Source organism: Podarcis muralis, chromosome 11 (genome assembly GCF_964188315.1).
Source record: "Podarcis muralis chromosome 11, rPodMur119.hap1.1, whole genome shotgun sequence".
Lineage (NCBI taxonomy): Eukaryota > Metazoa > Chordata > Lepidosauria > Squamata > Lacertidae > Podarcis > Podarcis muralis.
The window spans coordinates 44,057,792-44,083,851 of record NC_135665.1 but is presented as its reverse complement, the minus strand read 5'-3'; the positions used below and the strand labels follow the sequence as shown (position 1 = coordinate 44,083,851).

General features: G+C 42.3%; 1 protein-coding gene and 1 pseudogene across 4 annotated transcripts in view; both read right to left on the bottom strand.

The window, feature by feature from the left end:
• Positions 1-21,987, bottom strand: part of SLC38A9 (solute carrier family 38 member 9) — a 46,592-nt gene extending 24,605 nt beyond the window's left edge. Inside the window, exons 1-10 of one of the 4 annotated variants that reach the window (XM_077936378.1) lie at positions 21,745-21,987; positions 18,884-19,031; positions 15,454-15,586; positions 14,476-14,597; positions 14,280-14,343; positions 14,072-14,165; positions 11,452-11,622; positions 8,116-8,175; positions 5,706-5,900; positions 4,526-4,633 (exon numbers count right to left, since the gene is read on the bottom strand). In XM_077936378.1, the coding sequence (XP_077792504.1) occupies positions 4,526-4,633; positions 5,706-5,900; positions 8,116-8,175; positions 11,452-11,622; positions 14,072-14,165; positions 14,280-14,343; positions 14,476-14,597; positions 15,454-15,586; positions 18,884-18,987 (1,051 nt within the window). In that variant the 5' untranslated portion in view covers positions 18,988-19,031; positions 21,745-21,987. Of the gene's footprint in view, positions 1-4,525; positions 4,634-5,705; positions 5,901-8,115; positions 8,176-11,451; positions 11,623-14,071; positions 14,166-14,279; positions 14,344-14,450; positions 14,598-15,453; positions 15,587-18,883; positions 19,032-21,744 lie in introns of those variants that run through there. The other 3 variants (XM_028748481.2, XM_077936377.1, XM_077936379.1) reach the window with 3 other exon arrangements.
• Positions 21,988-24,281: 2,294 nt separating this feature from the next.
• Positions 24,282-24,656, bottom strand: LOC114606462 (small ribosomal subunit protein uS11 pseudogene; annotated as a pseudogene).
• Positions 24,657-26,060: the final 1,404 nt, after the last annotated feature.

Genomic DNA, 26,060 nt, shown 5'->3' with positions numbered 1-26,060 from the left:
CCATGGAGTTTGCATGCCACTGTGGCCCACACAAGCTATTTGTCTGCAACTGTTTTTGTTTTGTCCCTGAGGCATCTTTTCTATTTGGATCTTTACCAAGGAGGACTAAGAGAAGTGCGCATCTCTCTAGCAGCGCAAATGGTTTTTCCTATCCCTGCTGTCAAACTAAAGCTCAATCACTCCATATTTCATTGTTTGGATGGGAAATGATGTTTACCGCAAAGGTCAGCCATTGACTAGGAAACCTTTTTAGCGCCATTATTTACACTATTATAGGGGATGGGAGAAGAGGGGAGAAACATTTTCCAAACCGCAAATCCGGAATCTCGGCGTGGACTCCTTACAAATTCGTCAAAGTTACATATGTTTTGCATTATAGCAAGCAGCAACTCTTTTTGCTTTTAATGAGAAATGACCTTAGTTTTATGAATTTTGTCCATCGCCTATAAAAAATATACAAAAAAAGGAACACAGAACCATATTAGGTTCTGCCATCTGTATTGAAGCACTTAAAGCTGCGGCACTTACCGTTACATGGGGCAGTAATAAATCTGGCCCAGTTTTGTAATACTCTTTCTCTAAATGGTGGTATGTTACAAAATTGTACAACTTAAATTATAAAACAGGACATGACTGACAAAAAAAATGGGTCACTGTAACTCCTTTTTTCTACATGGTAAGCTCAACAAATCAGTATTTCAAGTTTCTCCTAAAAAGGAGAAAGTGTTTTTGACAGGTTTTTGACAGCTGCACCCTGAGCTTCGCAAAGGGGGGGAAGCAGTTTATCATAAACTGGAAGTTTAACTTTCCGTTTCAATGGGAGGGGCTGAAAGAGAGCAAGTTGCTTAGCGAGTTCATAGCATTTGAGCTGGGAGCTCACATTATGTGGTCACTACATTACATCAGCTCTTGCAAGTGCACAGCCTAACAGACAACGATTGTGACAGACAACGGCACAAGCCAGCTTTCTTGCATTTCAACGCTGCCTCCCTATCAACTGAAACCACAAAAAGGAGGCGGTTGTATTGGTGAGATAATATAAATGTCACATATTTAACGTTTCTATGTGCACACGGTTGCCTCTGAATTGGCCACCATGGGGCAACTGCCTGCATGAAGACAGCCCCTTAGCATTCCTTCCTATATTGAGAGAGACACACAAGAGAGAAAGGCGGGAAACAAGAATACTGAAAGTAGATTAGAGAAAGCATTTGTTAAATAGTATTTTAACTGCGCTAAAGTTTATACATAATAGAACAAAGGCATGCAGTGCTTCCTCTCTCTCCTCAACAGCTGCAGCCCCGTGGCCTTCAGGGAGTTGGGCTAGTCTGCTTCTGTCCTGGCTCGCTGTCCAAGTAAACTGAGTGGGAGGACTCCAGAAAAATAACTTGTGGAACATGTTCATATACTAATTTCTACCCTCTTTAGAACACTGAAATAAATATAATAAATAATAATAATAATAATAATAATAATAATAATAATAATAATAATAATGATGATGTATATGTGTGAGAGAGGTAAGAGAAATCAACCTGGGAACATAAGAGAATTATTTCCCTCACGTATTCCATCCCATCACAGAGTGGGTTGAGGGGGAAAAGGGCTTTTCTCCTATCCACTTCCTGCCAGTGTTATTATGGGGCAAGCCAGCTGAGAGACCCAGCATAGTATACTGGCTAGATTGGGCAGAGTAATGGATTATAGGACCAGAGGAAACAACTTGAAATTCTCACTCAGCCATGAAACCTACAAAGTGAGCATGGGCCAGTCATCATCTCTCAGACTAACCTACCTTGCAGGTTTGTTTTGAGGATAAAAAGGTAGTAGTGAAAAGACAACCTATGTGATGCTTTATTATTATTGTGCTTTATGTATGTATTTGCAGCAGGTGTTCTGGGGTTTTCTGACAGAAGTACAGGATGCAAGTTTTACAGATAAACAAACTTATGACAATGGCATTTGCGGGAAGACGATTGTTGGAATAGAATTAGTTCCATTCACTAGAACATGGAGAGGGACTTCTTATACAGTAGTACCTCGGGTTACATATGCTTCAGGTTACAGACGCTTCAGGTTACAGACTCCACTAACCCAGAAATAGTACCTTGCGTTAAGAACTTTGCTTCAGGATGAGAACAGAAATCGTGCTCCAGCGGTGCAGCGGCAGCACGAGGCCCCATTAGCTAAAGTGGTGTCTCAGGTTAAGAACAGTTTCAGGTTAAGAACAGACCTCCGGAACCAATTAAGTATGTAACCAGAGGTACCACTGTACAATATTTTCCACATGTGTTCTTCTGTGGAGGAAAGCTGTGTTGGGAACAGTCGCCAGAAGTTCTCTTTGGGTTTATGACGACTGATCTATTGTGACTTGGAGAACAGCTGAACTGTTCTCTAAAGCAAATGCATTACCAGGGTAGGGTGGTGCTGAACCCCTCTGAAATTCACTGGGGAGTGGGCAGAAAGGGTGTTTCTACTTCCCCCAGCAAGAATTAATTAAATGTTAGCAACTGACATAACGATTCCCCAGGCGAAAAGAGTACCTAATTCTAATCAGACACCACATGAAGAAAGCAAGTTCTTCAGAGCTCTTTTTTTTTTTTTTTTTGGCAGCAGAATGAGACTCCTAGTGAAGGTCCCTGATGCCTCATTACAAGCCTTTTGGAGGAAGAAAAAGAGGCTAATGGCCTCAAGAGCATTTTGACTAGTGCCAATGCAAGCTCCAGGTGCTAGCAAGCTGGAAAAGTCAACCTACCCACAGCCTCTGGCCAGAAAACCCAACCTTCATGCAGTGCTGAAATCACTCTGGAATTGTCAGACCTGGGGGTGCTTCTTATGCAACCATTTCCCCACATCTGAGTAGATTCAGCTGCATGGGGGAGTCCCTGAAAGTGTTGCCAAGTCTTGGATGGAGCTCTTCTCCTTCCTCCCCACACTGATCATCCTAGGCATCACTATGGGCAATAATAGGGCTAGTTGGTCCCACATAGCTAGAGGCCTGGATCACAGAAAAGGGGGGAAGAGGACAGCCGCCTTTGTTCCACCTGATGCCCTTCCTGAATTGAGACTCTGTCAAATGAGGAAAGGAATTCTCTACCCATTCAAATACCGTAGTCAATCCCTCTCCCCTCCATCTCCTTTGGCAGAACTGAGAAGCTGAAGGAGAGGAAAAGCCATATACGGATGCAGGTGTGAGAGCAATTCAGATGGGGCCCTGGTGTGTGTGTGGGAGTTCTGGTGGCCTGATGTTTGCAGGGCTGGTGCAAGCAAAGTGCTTAAGAGCATAAATGAAAGAGCAACTTGATGGCAGAAGGGGAAATCAGTTCAGTCATGAAACTTGCTTGGTGGCCTTAGTCAAACCTCAATTGCTTACACTAAAATTATTGCACCTGTAATAGAGGGTGATCATACCAGCCCTCCTGACAGGCTTGTTGTAAGGATTATGCAACAAGGATTGCACTAGGTACTGATGCACCATATTTTTCACTCCGTAAGACACATCTGACCATAAGATACACCTAGTTTTTAGAGGGGGAAAGCAAGAAAAAAAATATTCTGCGCAGAGCATGTAAGGGGCTCTCGCTTTTCTTGCTTTAAACCCTTCCGTCGCTCCTCCCGCTTCACTGAGAAGCCAGCAGAGCAAACTGCGCAGCTCTCGCTGAAGCCAGCAGAGCAAGAGCGATAGCTGCACAGTACCTCTTGTTCTGCTGGCTTCCCAGCAAAGCGGGAGGAGTGACGAAAGGGAGCCCTTACAAGGGAGCGGTGAGCAGAGCCCGGCTTTTCTTGCTGGCTTTTCTGGGAGGTGTGGGAAGGGACAGAGGGCAGCCTGTCAGTCCCACCTCGCGGAAAAGCCCCCAAGAGCCGCACACACGCTAGGCGCAGCTCTTTAAAGGGAGTGCTGAGCAGAGCCTCCCACCTGCTTTCGCTCCATGAGAGACACACACATTTCCCCTTACTTTTTAGGAGGGAAAAAGTGTGTCTTATGGAGCGAAAAATACGGTAATTTCTTTTTCTTAAGTACTACTGTTATTATTGAGATCAGCCACCACAGAATGATATTGGGTCCAATAAATTATAAACAGGGATGGGAAAGCTGTGGTCCCCTAGCTACTGCTGCACTCCAGTTCCCATCTGCTCCAGCCACTATGGCCAAGGGCCTGAATGTTGTGAGTTGGAGTCCGACAACACCTGGAAAATCCCCATTTTCTTTAAAGGCCTCATTTAAAATATTTAAACTGCATGGCATGCTTGAGCATTTTGCTCCTTGGTTAATGGCTCTTATAAATTGCAAATGACCAGTGTATAAATGGTGACCTACACCCTACTGTTCCAACTCAATCTACGTTTCTTGCAATTAATTCCAATAGTGATATAGTAGCCTGAACTGTACTGGTAACCAATTCAAAAGGAATTATATACAGGGGCTGAAGAATACTTTCGAAACCACTTTCATTTTATCAGATGATTAAAATGGAGTGTTTTAAAGTCAATACTGATGGCTGTTTTATATATATATAAAGTTTACCTGGTACAAAATATGTGGTTGATTTAAACCAGTCAAATTCTAAATGGAATCCCAAGAGAGCAGCTTTCACAGTAACGAGGATAACTAGGTAGATGACTGAAACGGTACCTGCAATAAGGGAAGAGGGAAAACCACAAGTCACTCAGATACATTTAAATTAAGTAGGAGCAGAAGTGTTGCTTTTCGATCTCTAGCTTGGACCAACCCAAAACAGCTCCCCTGCCTCCGATCCTTCTCTCTTCACTTGCCCTTTTCTGTGTTTTGTTTTTCATTTGCAAATCAGCTTTGAGATTAATGCAACCGAGATAAAATTATTTTGCATCTTATTCAGCCAGGTTCGAACTAGAGAACACATGGAGAGGGGTCAGAAAATCATGTTAATGCAAGTTTACTTGATGTCAAAGAGAACAACAGCTACCAGACTTTTAGAAGACATCTGAAGGCAGCCCTGTTTAAGGAAGCTTTTAATGTTTGATGCATTACTGTATTTTAATATTTTGTTGGAAGCTGCACAGAGTGGCTGGGGAAGCCCAGCCAGATGGGTGGGGTATAAATAATAAATTTATTACTATTATTATTATTATTATTATTATTATTATTATTATTGGCTGCTCTAAATCTAAGAAATTTGTAAAAGGGTGGGGAAAAAGAGGGAGAGAAAAATAACAGAATTCCTGAATGAAATTTATAAACCCTGAAGTTCTGTGAAATGCATTTGCTAAAGAGCAAAGGATAAATAAAAAGAACTGGTTGCCTTTAAACACAAGCTTCTTGCATTAAAAAGGTACTGGAAGAGTGATGTGCCCCTCTTCCAACAGCCTATTTAGCAGGGCAGGTCAAAGGTGACCCCACCTACTTTTGGCACTGGCTCCGCCCACTGCTGGCTTCAGTCTTGCCCACCATGAGTATGCAATCCCTGAGAGAAAGCAGCCCTCAACAGAAAAAAAGATTGCCCACCCATGTTTTAAGCTTTACAAAAGACATTGGGAGAGATCTGATCACAGATCTGTTGTGTGAAGTGTAGCCTGGCCCTCAGTTCAGGGAAAATGACGAAATATTGACTAACCGATTAAGTGAAAACAGTGGATATGCAATGGGGAAACATTTCAGGTCTTGTGGTAACTGTGAGGCATTCTGCCCCAACACAGACTGTACATTCTCTAGTCAAATCATTGCCTACCTAAGACGTTGAATTTGGCAAAGAAAGAGGGAGACTTGAAATTCAATAGCAGAACAAGGATGCTCAAGTAAAGAGGGACAGTTTTCGATTTGCTCCATAGCCGTTCAAATTCCTCAAATCCTGAATCACCGGTAGAAGAAAGCGTCCAGGTTCTGTTTCCTGGTACTTCCTTGCCCGCATCACCTGGGCAGATTACTGTAGAACCAAAAGGGAAACAAGCAGTGGTTTAGTTCAAGGAAAGCATAACAAGGAGGGGAAACCAGAGCCTAAGCATCAAAATGAATAAGTTGCCTACTGTGGTGTGAACTTAGGAATAAACAGAGTGACCAACTTGGGTTCTCCAATTAAGGCAGCCAGTGGCTCTCCAGATCTTGGGACTGCAGTTCCCATCATCCCAGACCACTGTTTATGCTACCTGGGGCTGATGGGAACTTGAGTCCAACAGGATTTAGAGAGTCAGATTCCACATCCGTAATTTAGGGAAACAGCTGACCGTTTTGGCTGCTGAATACCTGTATGTTGTCTCTTCACACTCACCCACAACCCTCACCCACTTTGCAGAAAACAATATAAGGAATATCTATGGAATTTGCTTCTCTTAAGACGACAGAGAAAGTCTGCTCTTCTGCAGGGGGCAGCCATTTTGCATTAAACCAGTGGCATGTAGTGAATTTTTTCATAAGGGAACAGGTAGGGCCAGAGGTGCCAACTTGAGATGGCAATTGGAGGGGGAGCGACGTCACACGTGTGACACTGCAACATTCAAAAGCTGCACACGTGAGCATCGCATCTGCCTCCCTAAGCCAGCCAGACGCCACCTGGGTTTTGAGAATGAGGCTTTAATACTCTGATTCATGGGTAGGCAAACTAAGGCCCGGGGGCCGGATCCGGCCCAACGCCTTCTAAATCCAGCCCGCAGACGGTCCGGGAAGCAGCGGGTTTTTACATGAGTAGAATGTGCCCTTTTCTTTAAAATGCATCTCTGGGTTATTTGTGGGGCATAGGAATTCGTTCATTTTTATTTTTATTTCAAAATATAGTCCAGCCCCCACAAGGTCTGAGGGACAGTGGACCAGCCCCCTGCTGAAAAAGCTTGCTGACCCCTGCTCTAACTTACCAGGAACATTTAGGGAAATAGCCCGGTCCCCCTAGCCCACTGAGCGCATGCCACTGCATTAAGCTACACCCCTGACATCAGCCATTCTCAAAATTCCACATGTGCCCCTGGACCCCAAAAAAGTTGACAACTATTGGTATACAGCGTTCACGTGTCAGTGTAATCTCTTCCTAGACTATGGATTGCTGACATGTGAACATGCCAAACAAATGAGCCAACACACAGTTTAAGGGCCTTTTTTAAAATTAAGATGCTGGCCCAACAAATACCCTGAACAGGTTGTGTTTTATGTGAGGCTATGCCCAGGGAGGTCACATCAGTGCTGCTAATGCAGCAGTTTGACTTCTCCCCCAGAGGCACACCCCTCTCTTTAAACAGAAGGATGCCAACAATAGAGAGGTAAACAGCAAGGAGGGGTTTCAGTATGGCTCACCTGCGCATTCCTTTTACTCATTCAATCTGTCCCCACCCACTTTCAGATTCAGGTTAAAGCACTCTAACCTGCTATTGTCATGTGACCTTAGTCAGTGACCTGTGAAGTACAAGATTACCATTTCTGGGGTCTGATGCAAGCAGCTGTCATTAGTAAACAGCTGTGATTTATGTGCAGAGCGTGGTCTAACTAAGTATTCTGTGGAATTTTCCTAGAGCAAATCTTTTCATCCCACACTGGCTGCATGCCAAGCCGGTTACAATGCCCTTAAGCACAAAGCAGTTGGTCATGTTTCAGAAAAGCCAATGGACACGACCGAGTCATCAGCGTTATTTTTGCAAGTCTGTTTACTCTCCATTGTCTGCATAATAGTTACTGTTTTGAGAGAAAGTTGACAGTACTGCAGTAAATTCACATGAAACTCTTTTCTGGATTGAGGGGGAAGGGAGTGACAAACTGATTATTATTTTTCACACAGCTTTTGACGCAGACACAGAACCCTATAAATTATGTTTTTGGAAGTTACTATTTGCAATCAGGATTGTTATTAATGTGGTTTTTAAATAAACCTGGGAAAGAAACTTCTGCAATATTTTACTATTTTCAACCAATTTTATTTTTGGTTAATGTTAGTCATTCAGGATAGACCTAAATACTGCATAAAATCTCTTGGAGATGCATCCCTCTGATTCTAAAAGTATTTTAGTGTATTTTATCTATCACTTTTAAGCAGTTTGCTTTCATTACTTTATATTCTAAAATAATGTTTTTGAAATACTGAAAGATGCTTTGAATCTTAGTATAAATACTATTTATTGAAAGAGAGAGAGAGAATTAGGGGAGGGGGATTGGAAACTTACCTTTAGTGCTCCCATTTGTACCAGGAACAATATCCGTTACATTAATATGATGAGCATAATCTAAAGAGGGAAAGGAAGACAAACAACTTAGGAACATCTCAGCCCTGCAGCTAGTTTCTTCTGATGTGTATTTTGGAACAAACAGGATGCATGCTGAAAGCAACATGCAGAGGACTACTATTTCTGAAGCTACAGTGTCGTTTTAGGTTTTAACAACAAAAAACAACCTTACCACAGTTCTGTTCTACTCCTCCAGATGTTGGTAAACTCCCAACTCCCACCAAGCCCAAACAATTCAACAACATCTGGAGGGCACCGGCTTCCCCATCCCTGATCTACAGCACTGAATTTGTGCCAATGTTCACCACCACCACTGGACCTTGTTTACTTGGGCATATGAAGTGAGAGGTTCACATGCCCAGCAATTCCCTCTTGCTTCTGTGTAAGCACAACAAATAATTGGGAGAGGTAGCTTCCAGGTCAGGAAAAAGGGCACCCAGGTTAGACCTGGGATTGCAAGCCAGTGGGGTGGAGTGATGAAAAGCAAACAAAACTCACTGCAGTCCACTGAAGGCAGCCAACCATGCCCTGGGCCTCCACAACCTCTCTCAGTGCCAATGGAAACTACCATATTTTTCGCTCTATAAGATGCACTTTTCCCTCTCCAAAAATTAAGGGGAAATGTGTGTGCATCTTATGGAGCGAATGCAGGCTCCATGGCTTCGGCAAAAGCAACGCGAAGCCTCCGGAGCGCAGCACACCGATCCCCTTTCTCTCCTGACTTCAGGGATAGCCGCCCGAAGCCTCAGGAGAGCAAGAGGAATCGGTGAGCACCGATCCCTCTTGCTCTCCTGGCTTCGCTTTGCTGGAGAGGCGCTGCACAGCTTTCCCTCTCTGCGCAGCACCCCTTCAGCGAAGCGGGAGGAGAAATGGAAGGGGCTCCGCTGGGCAGAGGGGGAGAGAATTTTTTTTCTTGTTCTTCCCCTCTAAAACTAGGTGCGTCTTATGGTCGGGTGCATTCTATAGAGCGAAAAATACGGTTTACTACCCCTCCTTCTCTCTCCCCACCTCTTCTCTCCTAACCTTGTACTGTAATACCACATTAAAGTCTCACATCAAATACAACTTTTAAATTATAAACTAGCCAAAGAATTAATGCTTACAAGCAGCACTCTGCAAAATTTCTGGATCTGGTGTTTCCAGAGTAAAATTGTGTCCAGGCAATGAGAGTATGTCATTTGCGTCAGTTCCATTACCCTCAATTCATCCTTCCTTGCTTGTCTCCCAAGTTTCAGGAAAGCAGTAAGGAATTTCTATCAGGTTTGCACTAGACCAGTGGGGCCTGGACAAGAGCCTGATCTTGCTGCAATGCTGGCTCTTATTATGTCTAGACCGCTGCTCACTTGCAAGCCTGTTCCAAACCCTTTTGTGTTTTTGTCATTACTTTGTCAAGAATATCTCTGCAATCATTAGGCAGCAAGAACTTTTAAAAAACAACAACAGCGTCATCTATTTAAAGATACTTACAAGAGTCCAAGGAGCATTTTAAAAAACCCCAAAACCTGTGATTCTGCAACTTAGCCTGGGCTAACTTTTCTTTCTATAGTGAACTACATTGCCATCTGCTGGATAAATAGCTTAAAACACCTGCTGTTTCCACAATGAAGAAAGACTGTGGCCCACTTTATGCCAATTATGCCTACTCCGATTTACTAAAAGCCTAATTAAGACTTGCTTACATGTTTAGGATTAGTGCAAACACCAAACCCATTTAAACAGCCTTCTAAAATATACTCCTATGATGCATCTGAGATAGTATGGAAACATATTTAAGATGTATATAGAAGCATATATGTAAGATATATTTAAATTAAAATGTTAACATTGAACAGCCTCCCCAAACTGCTGCCCTTCAGATGTTTTGGACTGTAACCCAAGTCAGTCTGTAACCCAAAACATCTGGAGAGCACTAGGTGGGGGAAGCTCACCCGAGAATGATGCTCAGATCTCAAAAGATGGCCAAAAAATATAAGGACCTGCATGTTTTCATAACATTTAAATTAGTTCCAGGGCACCACAATGTGCAGTGTTGAAGAGATTCCTAGGAATCAGCATCCTTAATAAAGGGCACTACTATAATAATTTATTTCAAATATTGTGCATTTGTTTATACAGAGAAAAGTTTGTTTTCTCAGAGATCTTAGTACGCACACTGTAATAGTCTATTCAGTGTGATATTTGAGTTTTATAAGCAGGTTTTCTAAAGGGCAAATTTATTTAGAGTATTTTTATAGTGCCCTTTGAGTATATTCTCAGGATGATTATAAAAATGAACGACGGTTTGGTTTGCAAGTCATTTTTAAACCACAGTTAACCTTAACTATGATTTAAAGGGGAATGCACAGCATTCTGGGGCACAGGAAAACAATCACAGCTGCTTCATTTGTCGTGATGCCATGCTACTTCAAGGTAAAGCATGGCTTGGCTTAGCGTTACATCCAAACCTGAGCTCATGGTTTGTCTCTCTTCGGACAAACCATGAGCTGCAACCAGATTATGTTCTTGGCCCACTCATGCTTTGTTTGGAGAGAGACAAACCACAAGTCTGGTTTCAGACACAACGCTAAGCCAAATCATAGCCGAGCACCTGGCAATGTGGCAGCTGTTGTTCAAAGCGACGTGCAAGCAAGGCCAGTACAAAAACTAATAAGAAGAAGACTCATAGTCTTCCTCCCGAGAAGACATGTGCAGGATTGCACTGCAAGTTATTTTATGTACAGTGGTACCTCACAAGACGAATGCCTCGCAAGACGGAAAACTCGCAAGACGAAAGGGTTTCTTGTTTTTTGAGCTGCTTCGCAAGACGATTTTCCCTATGGGCTTGCTTTGCAAGATGGAAACGTCTTGCAAGTTTGTTTCCTTTTTCTTAACACCGTTAATACAGTTGCGACTTGACTTCGAGGAGCAACTCATAGAACGCGGTGTGGTAGCCTTTTTTTTGAGGTTTTTAAAGACTTTGGTGATTTTTGAAGCTTTTCCAAAACTTTCCCGACACCGTGCTTCGCAAGACGAAAAAAACCGCAAGACGACAAAACTCGTGGAACGAATTAATTTCGTCTTGCGAGGCACCACTGTATATGACACTTTTCTACAGCAGACGGTGTCCAAAGTGGCTTGCAATAAACACTCACATAATTACACACACTGAAACATAGACCAAAACGGCTTTTAACAGATGCAGCCATGCGTTCTGCTATGAACTATTACATATTATTTGCCAGGTAGGAAAAACCAAGGCCCAGCTGCAAGGAATTAAAAGAAAAAGTTCACACTTACTATAAATAAATATCCCCGTGTTGTAAAGGAAATTGGACATGAGGACCCAGTAAACCACCATGGCTCCAATAAGGGATACCAACGAAAACAAAAGGCTAGACCATTGACCGAATGATCCAAAGTAATACTTGCAAACATCTGGGAATTCCCAAGTTGAGGTATCTATTAAAGCTGGGGGGGAGGGGGAACGACACATCAAGCATAGAGTTAATACTAGAATTCAATAATCTAATCATTACTGCTTACACATACTTTGCATTCTGAAGATTCCTAAACATTAAGATATCACAGATTCTCAAACAATTGATGCTGAACATCCTAACAAAGTGAAATAAAAGCCTATTGCTTTTAAAGTTATTTGCAAAAATAAAGGTAGCTTACGTTTTTAAAACAGCAACAAAAATATCTAAAATACAATTATAGCATTTAAAGCAGCCACCAAGCAGCAAACAGAAGAAGGGTTGCTGACGTATTAGAAGGCATGTTTTCACTTGCCTTCTAAAAACAAGGGAGATGAGTAATGTCTTTCTGAATACCAGCTGCAGGAAATCGCAGGTGGGCAGTGCACTGTTGTGCTCATGGTCAGTTTGCAGGCTTCCCACAAGCATCTGTTTGCCCATGGTGAGAATAGATACCGGACTAGATGTTTATTGTTCTTAATTGGCTCCTCTGGTGGGAGAATTTTGCCCAGAAAAGGCCCCAGAAAAGGCCTGAACTGAACCTTGTGTATAGATGGGCTTTATAAATTTGATTTTAAGATATTGGGTGGACTGCGCATAGGATTGCCAAGTGAAGGTTGCAGGAATGGCACAGAAAAACATGAAGTCAGATTTCTGCTAAGTTAATAATTATTAAGCGCCAGAGACCTAGTAAACATTGCATTAAGTTAAAGCTTTGTATCAATAGCAAACTTGATGAGTGTATCCAACTGATGAGCAGGCATAGTACTGGAATTAATGGACCTAAGTTACGCATGGATACAACCCTAAGTCTCTGACTGGGGATCCTTTTGTAGTAAAAACGGTGCACCCACATACAAGAGGGAGGCTATATCTTTAAAAAGTAATGGTAAGGAACTAATAGTAATAAGGGGGGCAGATACAACAGTGAGATCAGTTGTGGCTTTTCCTGTCACTGCAGTATGTGACAAGAAAAGGGAAACCAAAAACCTTTGGCCAGCGTTACAGGAAATGTGACTCTGCGTTGGTCTACGAAACCACAATTGCGGAACCTGTGGGCTTCCAAACATTGATGGACTACAATTCCCATCCACCCTAGCCATTGACAATGCTGGCTGGTGTTGATGGGAATTGGAGTCCAGCAACACCTAGAGCACCAAAGGTTCCTCACTGTTGCATTAGACTCCTGCGTCCCTGCCACACAGCCTACTCACATGCAGTAGCCCTTATTCATTGCCATTTATAGCAAAAGGTTAATAGCTTGCTTTCAGAACAAAGTGGAATTGCACAGAGCAAGTGTTCCATTGTCAAGCAGATTCAGCTGGAACTGCTCCTGATGAAAATGAGTTCCCAGTAATCTCTGTCTGATGGAACCCACCCTACAACAGGCAGGAATAGCTTAGGGTCACTATTTTATAAATAAATAAATACAATTTTTTAACATTTATACCCCACTCTTCCTGGTTTAAAAACCGGGCTCGGGGCAGCTAATAGCAAATATAAAACATTGATTAAAATGCAACTTAAAACAACTTAAAACAGCATAAAATACAACAAAAAATGCAGCATCAATATCAATAAAATTCAAAACTTCGGGGGGGGGGGGGGGAACCAGTCAGTAGACATCGAACGATCACCAGGGCTAACTGGCCATGTTGGTCCTACTAGGGCCAGCAAGGAGACCAGGGAAGAATTTAAATGTGGGGTCCCAGAAAGTGTTTTTTCATAGAAGAGGAAAGGGAAAAGGGAATAGAGGATCAGGCTAATTCAAATTGAAGGCGGAATAGCTCTGCCTTACAGGCCCTGCAGGGCCCTAGTCTCGTGGGACAGAGCATTCCACCAGGTCGGAGCCGTCACTGAAAAAGCCCTGGCCCTGGTGGAGGATAGTGTAGCTTCCTTAGGGCACGGGACCTTTGAGCTATTATTATTCGTGGACCTTAGGGTCCTCTGCAGGACATACCAGGAGAGGTGGTCCCATAAGTATGAGTATTGTAGAATAGAACTACAATGTCTTCAACTCCAGGGCGCAGCAATACATTAAGATGGTGGCTCCCAGAGAGGATACAAGGGCAGGTTCTAGTGCATTGATGGTGGGCCCTGCTGAGAAGCCAGCAGCTGCCCAAGAGGGTCATGTGCCGATGCCAGGCCTGTTTAAGAGCTACTCCAGGATATCAGGAATGTTTTCCTTATTGAAAGAGCACTAGAAGCAGTGAGCAGTCTTCCCTGGCTGTGTACAGCCACAATGGAATTGGGTGTTTTAATGCACACTTTCAGGTATACACACCTAGGCAAAATAGCTCTAGGATCGGTGCATCATAAGAACTGAGCATGCGCTATAGAACATGTCCGACTGCCTACACTGCAAAAATCAATGTGGAAATAAGTCCCTGTAGCAGAACATCACAATCACACAGATAAATAGTACTGAAACTCATACTTACGTATCATTGTCCTCGATTTCACAACTCTGTAGCAACAGTAAAGTGTCAATACTCCCATTAACAAAATAATAACAATTCCAGAGGTAAATCCAGCCTGTTTTTTAAAATGAAAAAAAGGATTAGCATATTGTGACATTGATGCAAATTAAATTACACCCACACATTGCTGCATTAAGATTGACCTTGACACACCTGTAAGTTGCCTTACCTGTTTTATTCCCCAGGGAATACTTAATATAGATGTACCCATCATTGTATTCCAGATCATAAATCTGAGGGGGAAAACATGCACACATAAAAATATGAGAAACTAAAACTGATTGCGGAAGCTTTTTCTACGTATTATGAATTTGTGACAAATAATGTACTTCATATCTACCATGCTTGGAAAGCACTTCACATACATAGTTACTATGCTTGAGTTTTTGCCGTAACCATCCGTACAACCATCTATTTTGTAAGCCGTTCCTAACGGACTATACACGTAGATTTCTTCTGGAGCAGGAAGTACGTGATCAGGAGCCACCTAACAAAAGATGAGAACACAAGGCCTTAATGACAGTGTAAGTCTCTGGTGCTGCAATACAGTACTCCTGTATTCGCAGAAGAATTCAAGAAGGCACTCCAATCCCAGTTTTAAGCAAGTTCTGCCCACTGAGTTCAACAGAGCTTACTTGAAATGCAACAGTGCAAATGTTATTTAATATTTGAGCTTCTATGTTGTGTGGGAGGGGAGCTTTTAAAAACTGAAAGGGAAAAAAACCTGGCAAAAGTAAAAGAATGAAAAAAAGAGAAATGTTAAGTGCCTATGTCTGCTGTCCAACACTTACAATCCTAAAAGTACTGTAAATCCAAATGAATTAAATGGAGTTTACTCCTAGGTGAGCGTCCATAATATGGTAGCCCAAGCTATAAAATATAATAAGACAATTGACTCATTCCCATATTATACAATTAAGGCACATGGTTTCTCCTAAAGCAGCTTGGGTACTGTAGTTTACCCCCTCACAGAACTACAATTCACAGCAGTCTTGAACTACAGTCCCCATAATTATTTTTTGGGGAGGACACCATGTGCTTTGAATGGATGGTGTTAATTAGCCCAGTGATAAGCCAAACCATGGTTAAGTGTGAATGAGTAAGTGGGCTGATGTACTGTTACAAAAGCTGCTACCTCTTCGCTTCTCTCCCCATCCTGCTGCACTACTGGGGACTAAGTACTGGGACTTACTCCAGCTTAGTGTTTTATGTGAACCTGAACTTGGGGTTTGTCTTGGCCAAACAAGCCATGAGTGGTAAGTCGAGCAAACCTTGGTTACACCTCATGGTTTGTTTGGCGCTCCCACACCTGGGAGTTTTGCAATAACTTGTCTTTTGCTTACCAGTGCTCTATCTGAGGGCGAAGCAAGCCTGCTGTAGTAATGAATCCGCTTATTCATTGCTGAAGCTTCATCTGTAATTCTCTGCATATCATCATTCACAGTAACAATATTTGTAGGTTCTATATGGAATGGCCTGGAAGAGAAATAAAAAACATAATAGTCTTTAAAGCCATAATCAACAGAAGACTAACATTAGAGGTTGATAATGGAACAAAACAGTCCAGCATTTGGTTCCCACAATGTCCAACCAGATGCTTATCAAAAGCCTATGAGTCAGACATGAGTAAAGTAGCATTTTCTTGCCCATGTCCCCCAGTACACTGCCTTTAATACTGGAAGCACAATTTAGGTGTCATCATAAAGAAAGCTCAGGCTGATGCCATAATAAACCTTAGCTGGGTGCTGTACCACCAGGAGGGCCTCTGCTGAAGATCTCAATTTGTGAGCAGGTCTGTTTGGGAGAGTAGTTGCTGAATGGAGCCTTTTAGGTTAACAAAAACACCTTAAATTTTGCTTGCCAGCACCCAGGCAGCCAGAGCAGTCCCATCAAAATTGATGTTGTATGATCATGAAACTCTCTCCTACTCTGCAAATTCTCTCCTACTCAGCAATCTAGCTGCCACATTCTGCACTAGCTGCAACTTCCAAAGCAGCTTTGAGGGCAGCCCCTCATACAGCACATTGCAGTAATCCAATGCATGAGTCATTATAGCCAGACTATCCATGGCCTGGAATGACTACAGCTGGTGTACCAGTTAAAGAAGAAGAGGAGGAGTTTGGATTTGATATCCCGCTTTATCACTACCCGAAGGAGTCTCAAAGCAGTTAACATTCTCCTTTCCCTTCCTCCCCCACAACAAACACTCTGTGAGGTGAGTGGGGCTGAGAGACTTCAAAGAAGTGTGACTAGCCCAAGATCACCCAGCAGCTGCATGTGGAGGAGCAGGGACACGAACCCGGTTCCCCAGATTACGAGTCTACTGCTCTTAACCACACTGGCTCTCAAGTGTAAAAGCTAGTAAAAGACACTCTTAGCTGCAGGGGTCACTTACACCTCCAGCAGCAATGCTGGATCCAGGTGGACTCTCAGCCACCTGCTTATTTAGAGGGAATGCAGATGGGGTTCACATGGCTGCATATTCCCTTCATACAAATATAACAGAGTTCTGTAGCACCTAACAAATTTACTAAGGCCTAAGCTTTCACAGGCTCTGTATGAAAAGATTTCCTCTATACAGAAAAATGTCAGGGAGGTGGCTAGGCTTGAATCCTGCCTAAAAGATAGCAACGCTGACTGAAAACCTCAACATCGCTTACAAATCAAATTCAAAATCATAATAGTTTAAGACACAAAGAGTACAAGAGTTGGCTCATATGTTTAGAAATCAATTGGCCTATTTGAAAAGATACAATCTCACTTGTTCTGTATCATTTGTTGCATGGAACCACATCATAACCACAAAGATAGTGATCAATTGTGGAAGGAAAGAACCACAAAAACCACACACACTTTTTCTTTTAGCCACAACAGTGTCACGCCAGCTAACTAAATACCAATGAAACTGTCCCCCAAAACAGCAATTTACATATACTCGAGCAGCTTCTACTTAAGGAAACCAAGGGAACAGTATCAACATTTGAACAATATGGATTAAACATTACCTTGAAGACCTCCCAAACTGAGACAGCACTAAGTGGCTCCCATGCAGACTTCCATTACCTGACTGTATGCTCTTTTAACATATAGCAAATTACCCCCCCAAGCACACGTCAATCTAAGGCTACAAGAACAAGTATTCTCAAAAAGTATCAGCTGCTGGGCCACAAGCTTCCTAACTTTCCAAAAACACACTGCTAACTAATTATTACTGCAAAATTATATTCCCCACCTCTGCTGCTTTTTAGAGCTGATTCACACACATAATTTATCAGGTCTTGTGACAAGCTACACCCGCCTAAATTCCCTCTTCTACACAAGGATTAAAGGTGCAGGAGCACTGCCTTCTCTTTGCATCAAGCCATCCCAAATCACAGCTGATCGCAAAGTCTTCTTTGTGGAGCTTGACCCTGTGAAGGGTCAACATGCCTTGATATTGCACTTTGCAAATTGCATCTGCAAGCTGTGATTGGAACAGTACACAATGCCACTTAAGTTAAAGGCATGTTCAATGCTCCTAAGCTTTAGGTGTGTTTGCTTGAATCTGTGTAAGGGGGGTGGGGACATGCATGCAAGCCCCATCTCCTGACCTTGTCTGTGTTGAGCAATAAAGGTCCGTGGGGGAGTTTGCTTGAATGTGAGTAGATCAGAGGAGCCTGCTTTGTCAGGATCACTGATAACACAAAGAGTTTTACTCATGTTCAGGTGAATGAGAGTAAAAAAAAACCCTGCAGACCTCTCCTGCTCAAAGTACTCCTGCCTGCCTGAGCAGTCAGGAAACATATACCAGGAAAATGATCTCTTTCAGCTTCTGCCTTCTGGAAGAAGGTACAGGGTTATAAAGACTAGGACTAGCCACCTGAGAAACAGTTTCTATCCAAATGTGATTTTGGTTTTAAACGCAGTGTAAGGTAGTCTCTATGGGAGTATATTGTATTTAATTATGGGGTATCAGCTGCGGGTTAAACCACAGAGCCTAGGGCTTGCCGATCAGAAGGTCGGCGGTTCGAATCCCCGCGACAGGGTGAGCTCTCGTTGCTCAGTCCCTGCTCCTGCCAACCTAGCAGTTCGAAAGCACGCAAAGTGCAAGTAGATAAATAGGTACCGCTCCGGCGGGAAGGTAAACGGCATTTCCGTGCGCTGCTCTGGTTCGCCGGAAGCTGTACGCCGGCTTCCTCGGCCAATAAAGCGAGATGAGCTCCGCAACCCCAGAGTCAGCCACGACTGGAACCAATGGTCAGGGATCCCTTTACCTTTTATCAGAGTTTTTAGGGGGCTAACCAGGCTGGGATAGCTGGGATATCAGGCTTGTTGTTTTTTGAATGTCTGATGTAGATTTTTTTCAATTTCGTTGTTCTGTATGGGACAGTGACAATAAAGATTATTGTAAGAGGAGATGGAGCTTGCCCCCGTCTCTATGGACAAGTTTAGCATTTGTGTCTTCAGGCAAATATTCAAACATGCCTTTCGACTTTTTCCCAATCAATGCTACTGCTACAGCATGCGGGAAACTCAGGAACTCGTTTAGATTACAGAGGACAGCAGCAAGACACCTATTCAGTTCAAATCATAATACATTTTACCTAAATCCAGCAGATATCCTGATGCAACACAACTGTTATAGCCATTCTACAAGTAACATTCAAGTTAAGAGGTTACCGAGCTGGAGGATAAATTGCAGGAAGTAGCATCAAAATGAAGAAAATATGAAGCCAGACCAAAAATACTAATGAACAGCAGTAAAAGAGATCTTAAGTATTTATTTCCTCTCACCTTTTGTATTTAAAGTCTTCTGGGTTAAACTGAATATTGAGGGCCCCAATGTCATTTTCATCACCTCCAACAGGGACCAGAAGAGGACTAGTATCTTCTTCCATATCTGGAGAACGATCTTCTACCAAATGTAGTAAATTATTATAACCTTAAAGAAAGTGAAATAAGTAAGTTACTGCAAGTGATCATCACTACATTTCCTCAAAATATTATTTCTTCAGGAAGACAGGACCTCCCTTAACTTTATTAAGCTCTGAGTCTAAAATTGCCTAACTATATAGCCTTTCAATAAGCATCTAAGATTTATGTTTTGACATTTCTTTGGCAAAATGCTTTAAATTGAGGGTGGAGAAACTGTAGTCCACCAGAAGGAGTTGGATTACAAACCCCATTATCCTGACCATTGGCAAGGCTGCCTGGGGCTGATGTAAACTGGAAGTCCAGCCACAACTAGAAGGCCTGAGATTCCCCATGCCTGCTTTAAATGAACAATTTATATGATTGTTCCCCATTGGCAGGGCTTTAAAATACACTGGTTTATTTTTCATTCAAAAATTAAACCACAGAAGTTCTGGACGAACAATGCTGTGCACGATTACACAGAAGTAGGTCACACGGAGATCAATGGCACCCAGGTAAGAGTGCACAGGATCGTAGCCTATGTAGTAAAATGTTCAAGTGGGACAATGACTGAAAAACAGTGTGGAAAATTTAACATACTATCAGGAGAGGTTAGGTCTCAGTGTATTGTTTTTACAGGAGAAGTGGAAGACTGGAAATAGAAATCCATGTTCCAGAGAAAGTCCAGCATATTTTTAACTGATAAGAAACCTCTCCCCCAGAAACTAGCTGATTCAATAGTCATGGGAAGTTAAAAGATAACAATGCAACTACTGGTCTGATGTTTACCAGTCACAGAATTTAGGAAGCTATATTATCTTGAGCTGATTGTATAAAGCTATAAAAATGTATAGTAGTAGTTTTTTCTGGGAAATCTCATTGAGAGGAGGCGTAGAGTTATTTTGGAGTTGCAAGTTCAAAGCTTGTTAGCTGCAATATCCTGTAGGTCTGTTCCTGATTTGCATTTAATAATGTTCACTTTGAATACATTCTAATCCTCTACTATGTTAAGTATGTTAGTACATAATCTTCACAATAGTATCTGAAAGTTTAACTGACATAATCCATAAAACTGAGGTCAACATCTGAGTTGGAAAAATCTCAGTTGTTTCAAATAAAGAGGAAGTTGCTGCTTGGTTCAACACCGGATGTGTGTACGCAATCTGAATAAACACGTTTGCAATTATCTGCTCTTCAAAATAAGCTTTGGAACACCCTAAATCACAGGCAGATGACCCTGATTCCATCTAAAACTGCCCCATGCTTTCCACCCCATCAAAGTCTTGCCTGTCTGTTTCCCCTGTAATTTTATACTTAACAGTGCTTTCGTTCTCTTTCTATATAGCTTCAGAACAATTGGAGATAACAGTATTTTATTTGATTAAAATATTTTAAAAACACTCTTTCCATAGTTGTATGGCTTTGGGAGAAATATCCCTCCAAACCAATAGGTGTCTGAAAACAAATGGGTAGGCTTCTGTAAATTTTAAATTACCTTGGTGCCCCCTTCTGGAGTGAAAGGTGATTCATGATTATTTTCATAAATTAATAATCTGTATGTGCAACACACTAAAGACAACATGGAATTATTTTTATTTGATTTCCAGAACAGTAGCTGCTCTGCTTTTTTGTATATATTTTAAACAAAATTCTCTGTTTACTTGAGTGTAACCTCATCAAGCACAATAGGGTTTAATTCTGAGCAAACCTGCATAGAATCAGAAATTCTAATCTGTAGGAGCCAGATTACTCTTGATATAATGTAGCCTTTGACCAAAAACAAATGCTTACCCCTGCCCAGATCATCTATTCCCTTGGCTGGAAGACTGTCCCTAAAAGATCTCTCAGCTTTTTTGGGGTGGGGGGGGTGGACAGAGGGCCACATTTCCCATGTGCCAAAGCTTTTAAAACCTATTCCTTACAATGCATTTCAGGCATGAAGACCCTCATATGGAGTTTTGTTCCCCAAAACATGCAGAGAGGCAGCAGTTGAAGATCTGGGGGTTCCCAAAGCTTATTTCTGGGTACAAAGACCCTGCAGTGGGGTAAAGCATCTAAGGAACTGGCAGCGAGAAGAATCAAACCAGCCTTGTTAAAGGACGATTATCCAAACAAAAGATGCTCAAGTTCCATTTATTTCAATGGGGCAGCGTGGGATATATTTAACATTCTCCCGAAATTAGTGGGAGTTAAAAATTCTTTACTTCTGGCTACACCATAGGCAGAGTTTTCAGTTCCCTTGATAAAACTTTAAATCTCATCAGCGCCAACAGGCTGACGTTGTCGCTACTGCGGAGCATTTACCACAAACAGAACTTGAGATTTCAAACTTGGATTCTTTTCCTTCACCCATACAAATAAAGGAGCGATTTTAAAAAAAACCTCTGTTGCGCTACCAAAATCCCGCAGATCTCTTTTAACTTGAGATCTGACTGAGGAGAGAGCAAGAAAGAGACGGACTCCTGTTTTCTCTAGCTAAATGACGCCGTTGCCTTCTTCTGACAACCGATAACACATTTATTTGCAAATGTCTGCTATATTAGAGCAGGCACTTGATCACACGAGCAACTGACCCCTTCGCGCTCTTACTCAGTAGCAAGTCTCGCTGAGTTCCGCGGACCTTGCTCCTAGGTAAGGATGCACAGGGACTGCAGTCTAAAGGCTGGTGATCGGGGTGTGTGTGTTATTATTATATATATATTTAACACAAGTTTAAATGAAATCTAATGCAGATTCTGTACCTGGACTCCGCTCCGCCTGATCTCAGTCTGCCACCATTCACCGGTACGAGGCTGCTGCCTCGCTTGAGTCATTTCCAGTCGAAAGCTGTAAACAGGAAGAACTTTTGCTGCTCTCAGCACCGATAGAGCGGACTCCCTCAGTCCTCCATCGGCACATCCGCCATACAAACGAACGGGATCCGAAGCATGGGATCCACCATAGAGATGTCGACATAGAGCGGCTCCCACTCTGCGCCCATAGAGCTAAGCCAGCCAGCCGCAGAGATATAACATCTCAAGAGTGACACACGCCAGCTTCCCTTTCCGAGTTTAAGGTCTCTTATTTCCCACCGCTAGGAGGGGTGGAAGCGCAGGGCGGCGCGCCTGTGTAAGGTGCGAAGCGTGTGCAACCCGTTCATTTTGAGAGGGAGATGGCAGATACAGTGATTAGCATTTTCCAGTCCTTTCCTTACAAAGGTGACTTGCCAGATGTGCCATCTGGACTTGTTTTGGAACAGAATCTCTTCTGACATCAATAGACAGGCAATATTATGTTAAGAACATGATAAAATGCCAGCAGTTTCATAATGGCACCAGCCAAATTGTAATTTCTGCTTCAGAAATTGGTCATTTATTTTGCCTGGTCCGTTCCTATGTTCAAATTATATGAAGTTTAATATACTGTAAAATTGAATGTATTCTATCCTTCTCAACCAGCAAAAATATATATATATTTTTTTTAAAAAACCCTCTTCTGACGTGTTCTCTGGTTTCAATGCATGTACCGCCTGTGCGGTGATTTCAGGAGACACTGGCGAAGCTAGGCTTTATTTCAACCGGATCAAAGACCCAAGTTTGACACACACACGCAATGTGAATTGCGGACATACACACACAGGTTGGGACATCACCACGGAAGTGGCCTGCGATATCCTCGAAAGCTTGCGCAAGGAAATCTGTTAGGTGCCACAAGGCTCCCAAATGCATCTACAACACTGAAAGAAATCCTGATAATGTGGGAAATGTGCAGGGTTGTACTGGAGACCGGTTGCGGAGATGTATTTCACCTATACAGGTCGGACATTTCTGAAAAGACTCTCCCCACCCACACCCACCCCAGTTGTCAGCTTATCTACTTCAACCCCCCCCCCCATACTAGATGATTGCATCCCCTCTCCCAATCTTCACTAAGATATTAAAAACTCTGTTACATAAACAGCTATTTAATGTAAGCAGCTATCTGTCAGTGCCCCCACCATCTTAAAAATTAAGATAGAAACTGGAATATTCCAAGGCTATTCTTATGTGACACAGCCTCCACCCCATTCAGCTTGCAATAAGGAGATGACAATGCCAAACTATGTTGCAGGGTTTTTATATGCCACTGTTAATTCCCACCCTTGCGATATAGGCATAATATAGTTATAGGAATTCTAAGGTCTCATATATACCGGTAAGTATATAAACCACGTGTCTGAAATAGTACAGGAAAACAATCCTGAAGCCATTTTGACTCTCCCAAATTCACCTCAAATATTTCTCTGCAAGGAGGGAGGAAATGGGAAAAGCTTTCCAATTGTCTTTGGATTGTAGGGGCTTACACCTCCCTGTAAATACAGTCTGGCAAGTATCTGTTAAGCTGAGCAGACTATCAATATGCATATGGGATTCAGGAACTAAGTATTTACCATCTCAAAGGAATGGCCAGGATGCCCAGGTAAAAGCAATCAGTGATCATTATTAGGTATCCTGTCAGACAGGTTTTCTGCTGTAGGTGATGTATGTATGTATGTATGTTTTGGGGGGTGGTCTTGAGCTACAAGGGAGGCAATTTTCAAATGTTTATATAAGAGCTTTCATACCATTGTTCTAGGTTCCTCTCCTCCCTTCCCGTGTGGGGTGAGCAGGGGACCCTGTTGCAACAGTTTAATAAAGTTTATGTTTACTAGCTGCTTTGCTTCTCAATATTCTCTGGTTGGCCTCTGTTATTTTCTCCTACCGATAAAGAACCTACTTAAGGACTCTACCTTCTAGCACAGGAAGCATTCACAAATTAAAAGAACTTTAAAACCTCACCTTTTTTCCACACAAGCAGACTTCTGTTTTGCTTTACTTTTTGAGGAGTCTGTGGGTAAATGTGCTCCTTGCAAATAACTGCCAATAAAATCTTCGTGGATTTCTACACAGGATCCCTCCAGACTGTTTATTTTGCTTTGGCTGGTGTATTCTGCAGCATGTCACTGATACATTAATAGCGCATTAGTGGTGGATTTACAATTGTCAGCACATCAGTCTGTTTTATTAGTTGTTCTGCAAAGCCTTCCCCGTGTTATCACATTATTTCTGTCTGGAGGGATTCCTGTTAAGTTTCTAAATTACAGAAATAAGTGTCCTATGTTACATTATGTTAAATTACAGAAATAAGTGTCCTATGTTCTATGTTATTTCTGGCCTTGGGGTTTCTGTATTTTAATCTTTTTTATATGTACTGGCTGGCCTATTTTAATTCATAATAATAATATTGGAAAGCTTTAATGATGAAAGATAACAGCTACTGTTTACAGACGGCGACCACTCTTTCTGTGAGTGCTGTCTGAAGGGATAGGGGTGACATCCTCAATGCGCCCTAGCTTCATGCCAGATCTAGCCAGAGCTCTGAGGGCTGACTGGGCTCCAGGCCCAGGAGTCTTTGTTCTATTTCCACCTGTAGCCCGCAACTTGATGTGAAGGGCAGTGATTCCCAGCTCCTTGCATCTCTGAGCTACATCCTGGGCAGCCAACAAAGCAGCGTAAGGAGAAGACTCATCCTTGTCAGCCTTCACTTTCATGCCACCAGGTACTCGGCAGATTGTTTCCTTGCCAGACAGGTTAGTTACATGGACAAAAGTGTCATTGAAGGAAGCGAAGATGTGGCAGGTGCCATTTTCGCCCATCTCTGCAGGCAGCGACCAACACAGGAAAGGAAGAGCTATACTGGCCTGTTTTGTACAACAAGGGAAGTCAAACTTTGACTTACTGGAACTATGTGAAAATGTGAGCTCCCAGGAAGGAACTCATGGCTGCTTTGTTTCTCCCTGGACCTTTTTGTACTTGCAACCACACTGAGCCCAAGGTTCATTTTTTAAAAAAGACCAGGGAGAAGAAAACAAATCAGCTGAAGGTTCCTTTCCAGGAGCCCATACATGGCCCCAGGCAGCTAGTCTGGTTTACAGTGCTTGGTGAACCAAGCCACCACTACAATGCCTTCTTTGCTGTTTTATTGTTTTCAGTTGAATTAATTTTATTTGATCTATTTGTAACAGCAACATGCATTTTATAATTGACTGGCAATTAGCTTCTGGGTTCAATTCAAAGTGCAGGTTTTGACCTATAAAGCCTTAAATGGCTCAGGACTGCATCTCTCCAGATGAACCAACCCAGACCCTGCAATCATATTCAGAGTCCCTTCTTCATATGCCTCCACGAGAGTTCTGGAAGGTGGCAACATGAAACCAGGCCTTTTCTGCAGTGGTACCCCACTTGTGGAATGCTCTCCCCAGGAAAGTTTGGCTGACACTACATTATATACCTTTAGATGCCAGATGAAAGCATTCTTCTTCAGCCAGGCCTTTGGCTGATTACTATCCGATACCCATTTTAAACATAGGATGCGGGAGAGGAGGTTATTGGTTGTTGTTGTTGTTTTAATTCTTGCTTTTATTATGATTTTGTATTTTTATATTGCCAGCTACCCTGAGATCTGTAGATAAAGGGCTGTATACAAATTTAATAAATCAATAAATTATGCAGCACAAAAACTCATACGCATGTTTTTTATAGACTAACCGCCACCATTCAGCTGAGCTGACACTTGAATATACTAAAAGTACACACTCTAGTATATACTCCAGATTTAAGAGCTGAAAAGCAAACTTGCACATTGCTTTTGCTTCTTGTGGAGAATTGCCATGGTGAATCTGTTATGCAACCAATGATTTTTTTCAAGTGAAGCACAATCCTTCTTGGTGAAGAGCACTTTTAGCTGCGTGCAAGAAGCAGTCATGCTTTTTTCCCCCCTGGGTGCCACATACAAATATGCTTGCAATGTAAGTAGAAGAGAGTGAGGCAGAAAGGTAAAGACAATACAGTGTCAGGGTCTGCTTTAGTTGAGCTGTTTGCACCCTCAGCCCCAGGCTATATTTATATGTTTTATTGTTTTAGTACAAAACTGTAATCACCTTGGCAGAAAGTTGGTATATAAATGCAATAAATGATAACACCCCCACCTGAGTATCTGATTTTATTACTGTAAACTGCTTAGAAGCCATTTTGGCATATAAGCAGTGGGTGTTTATGCG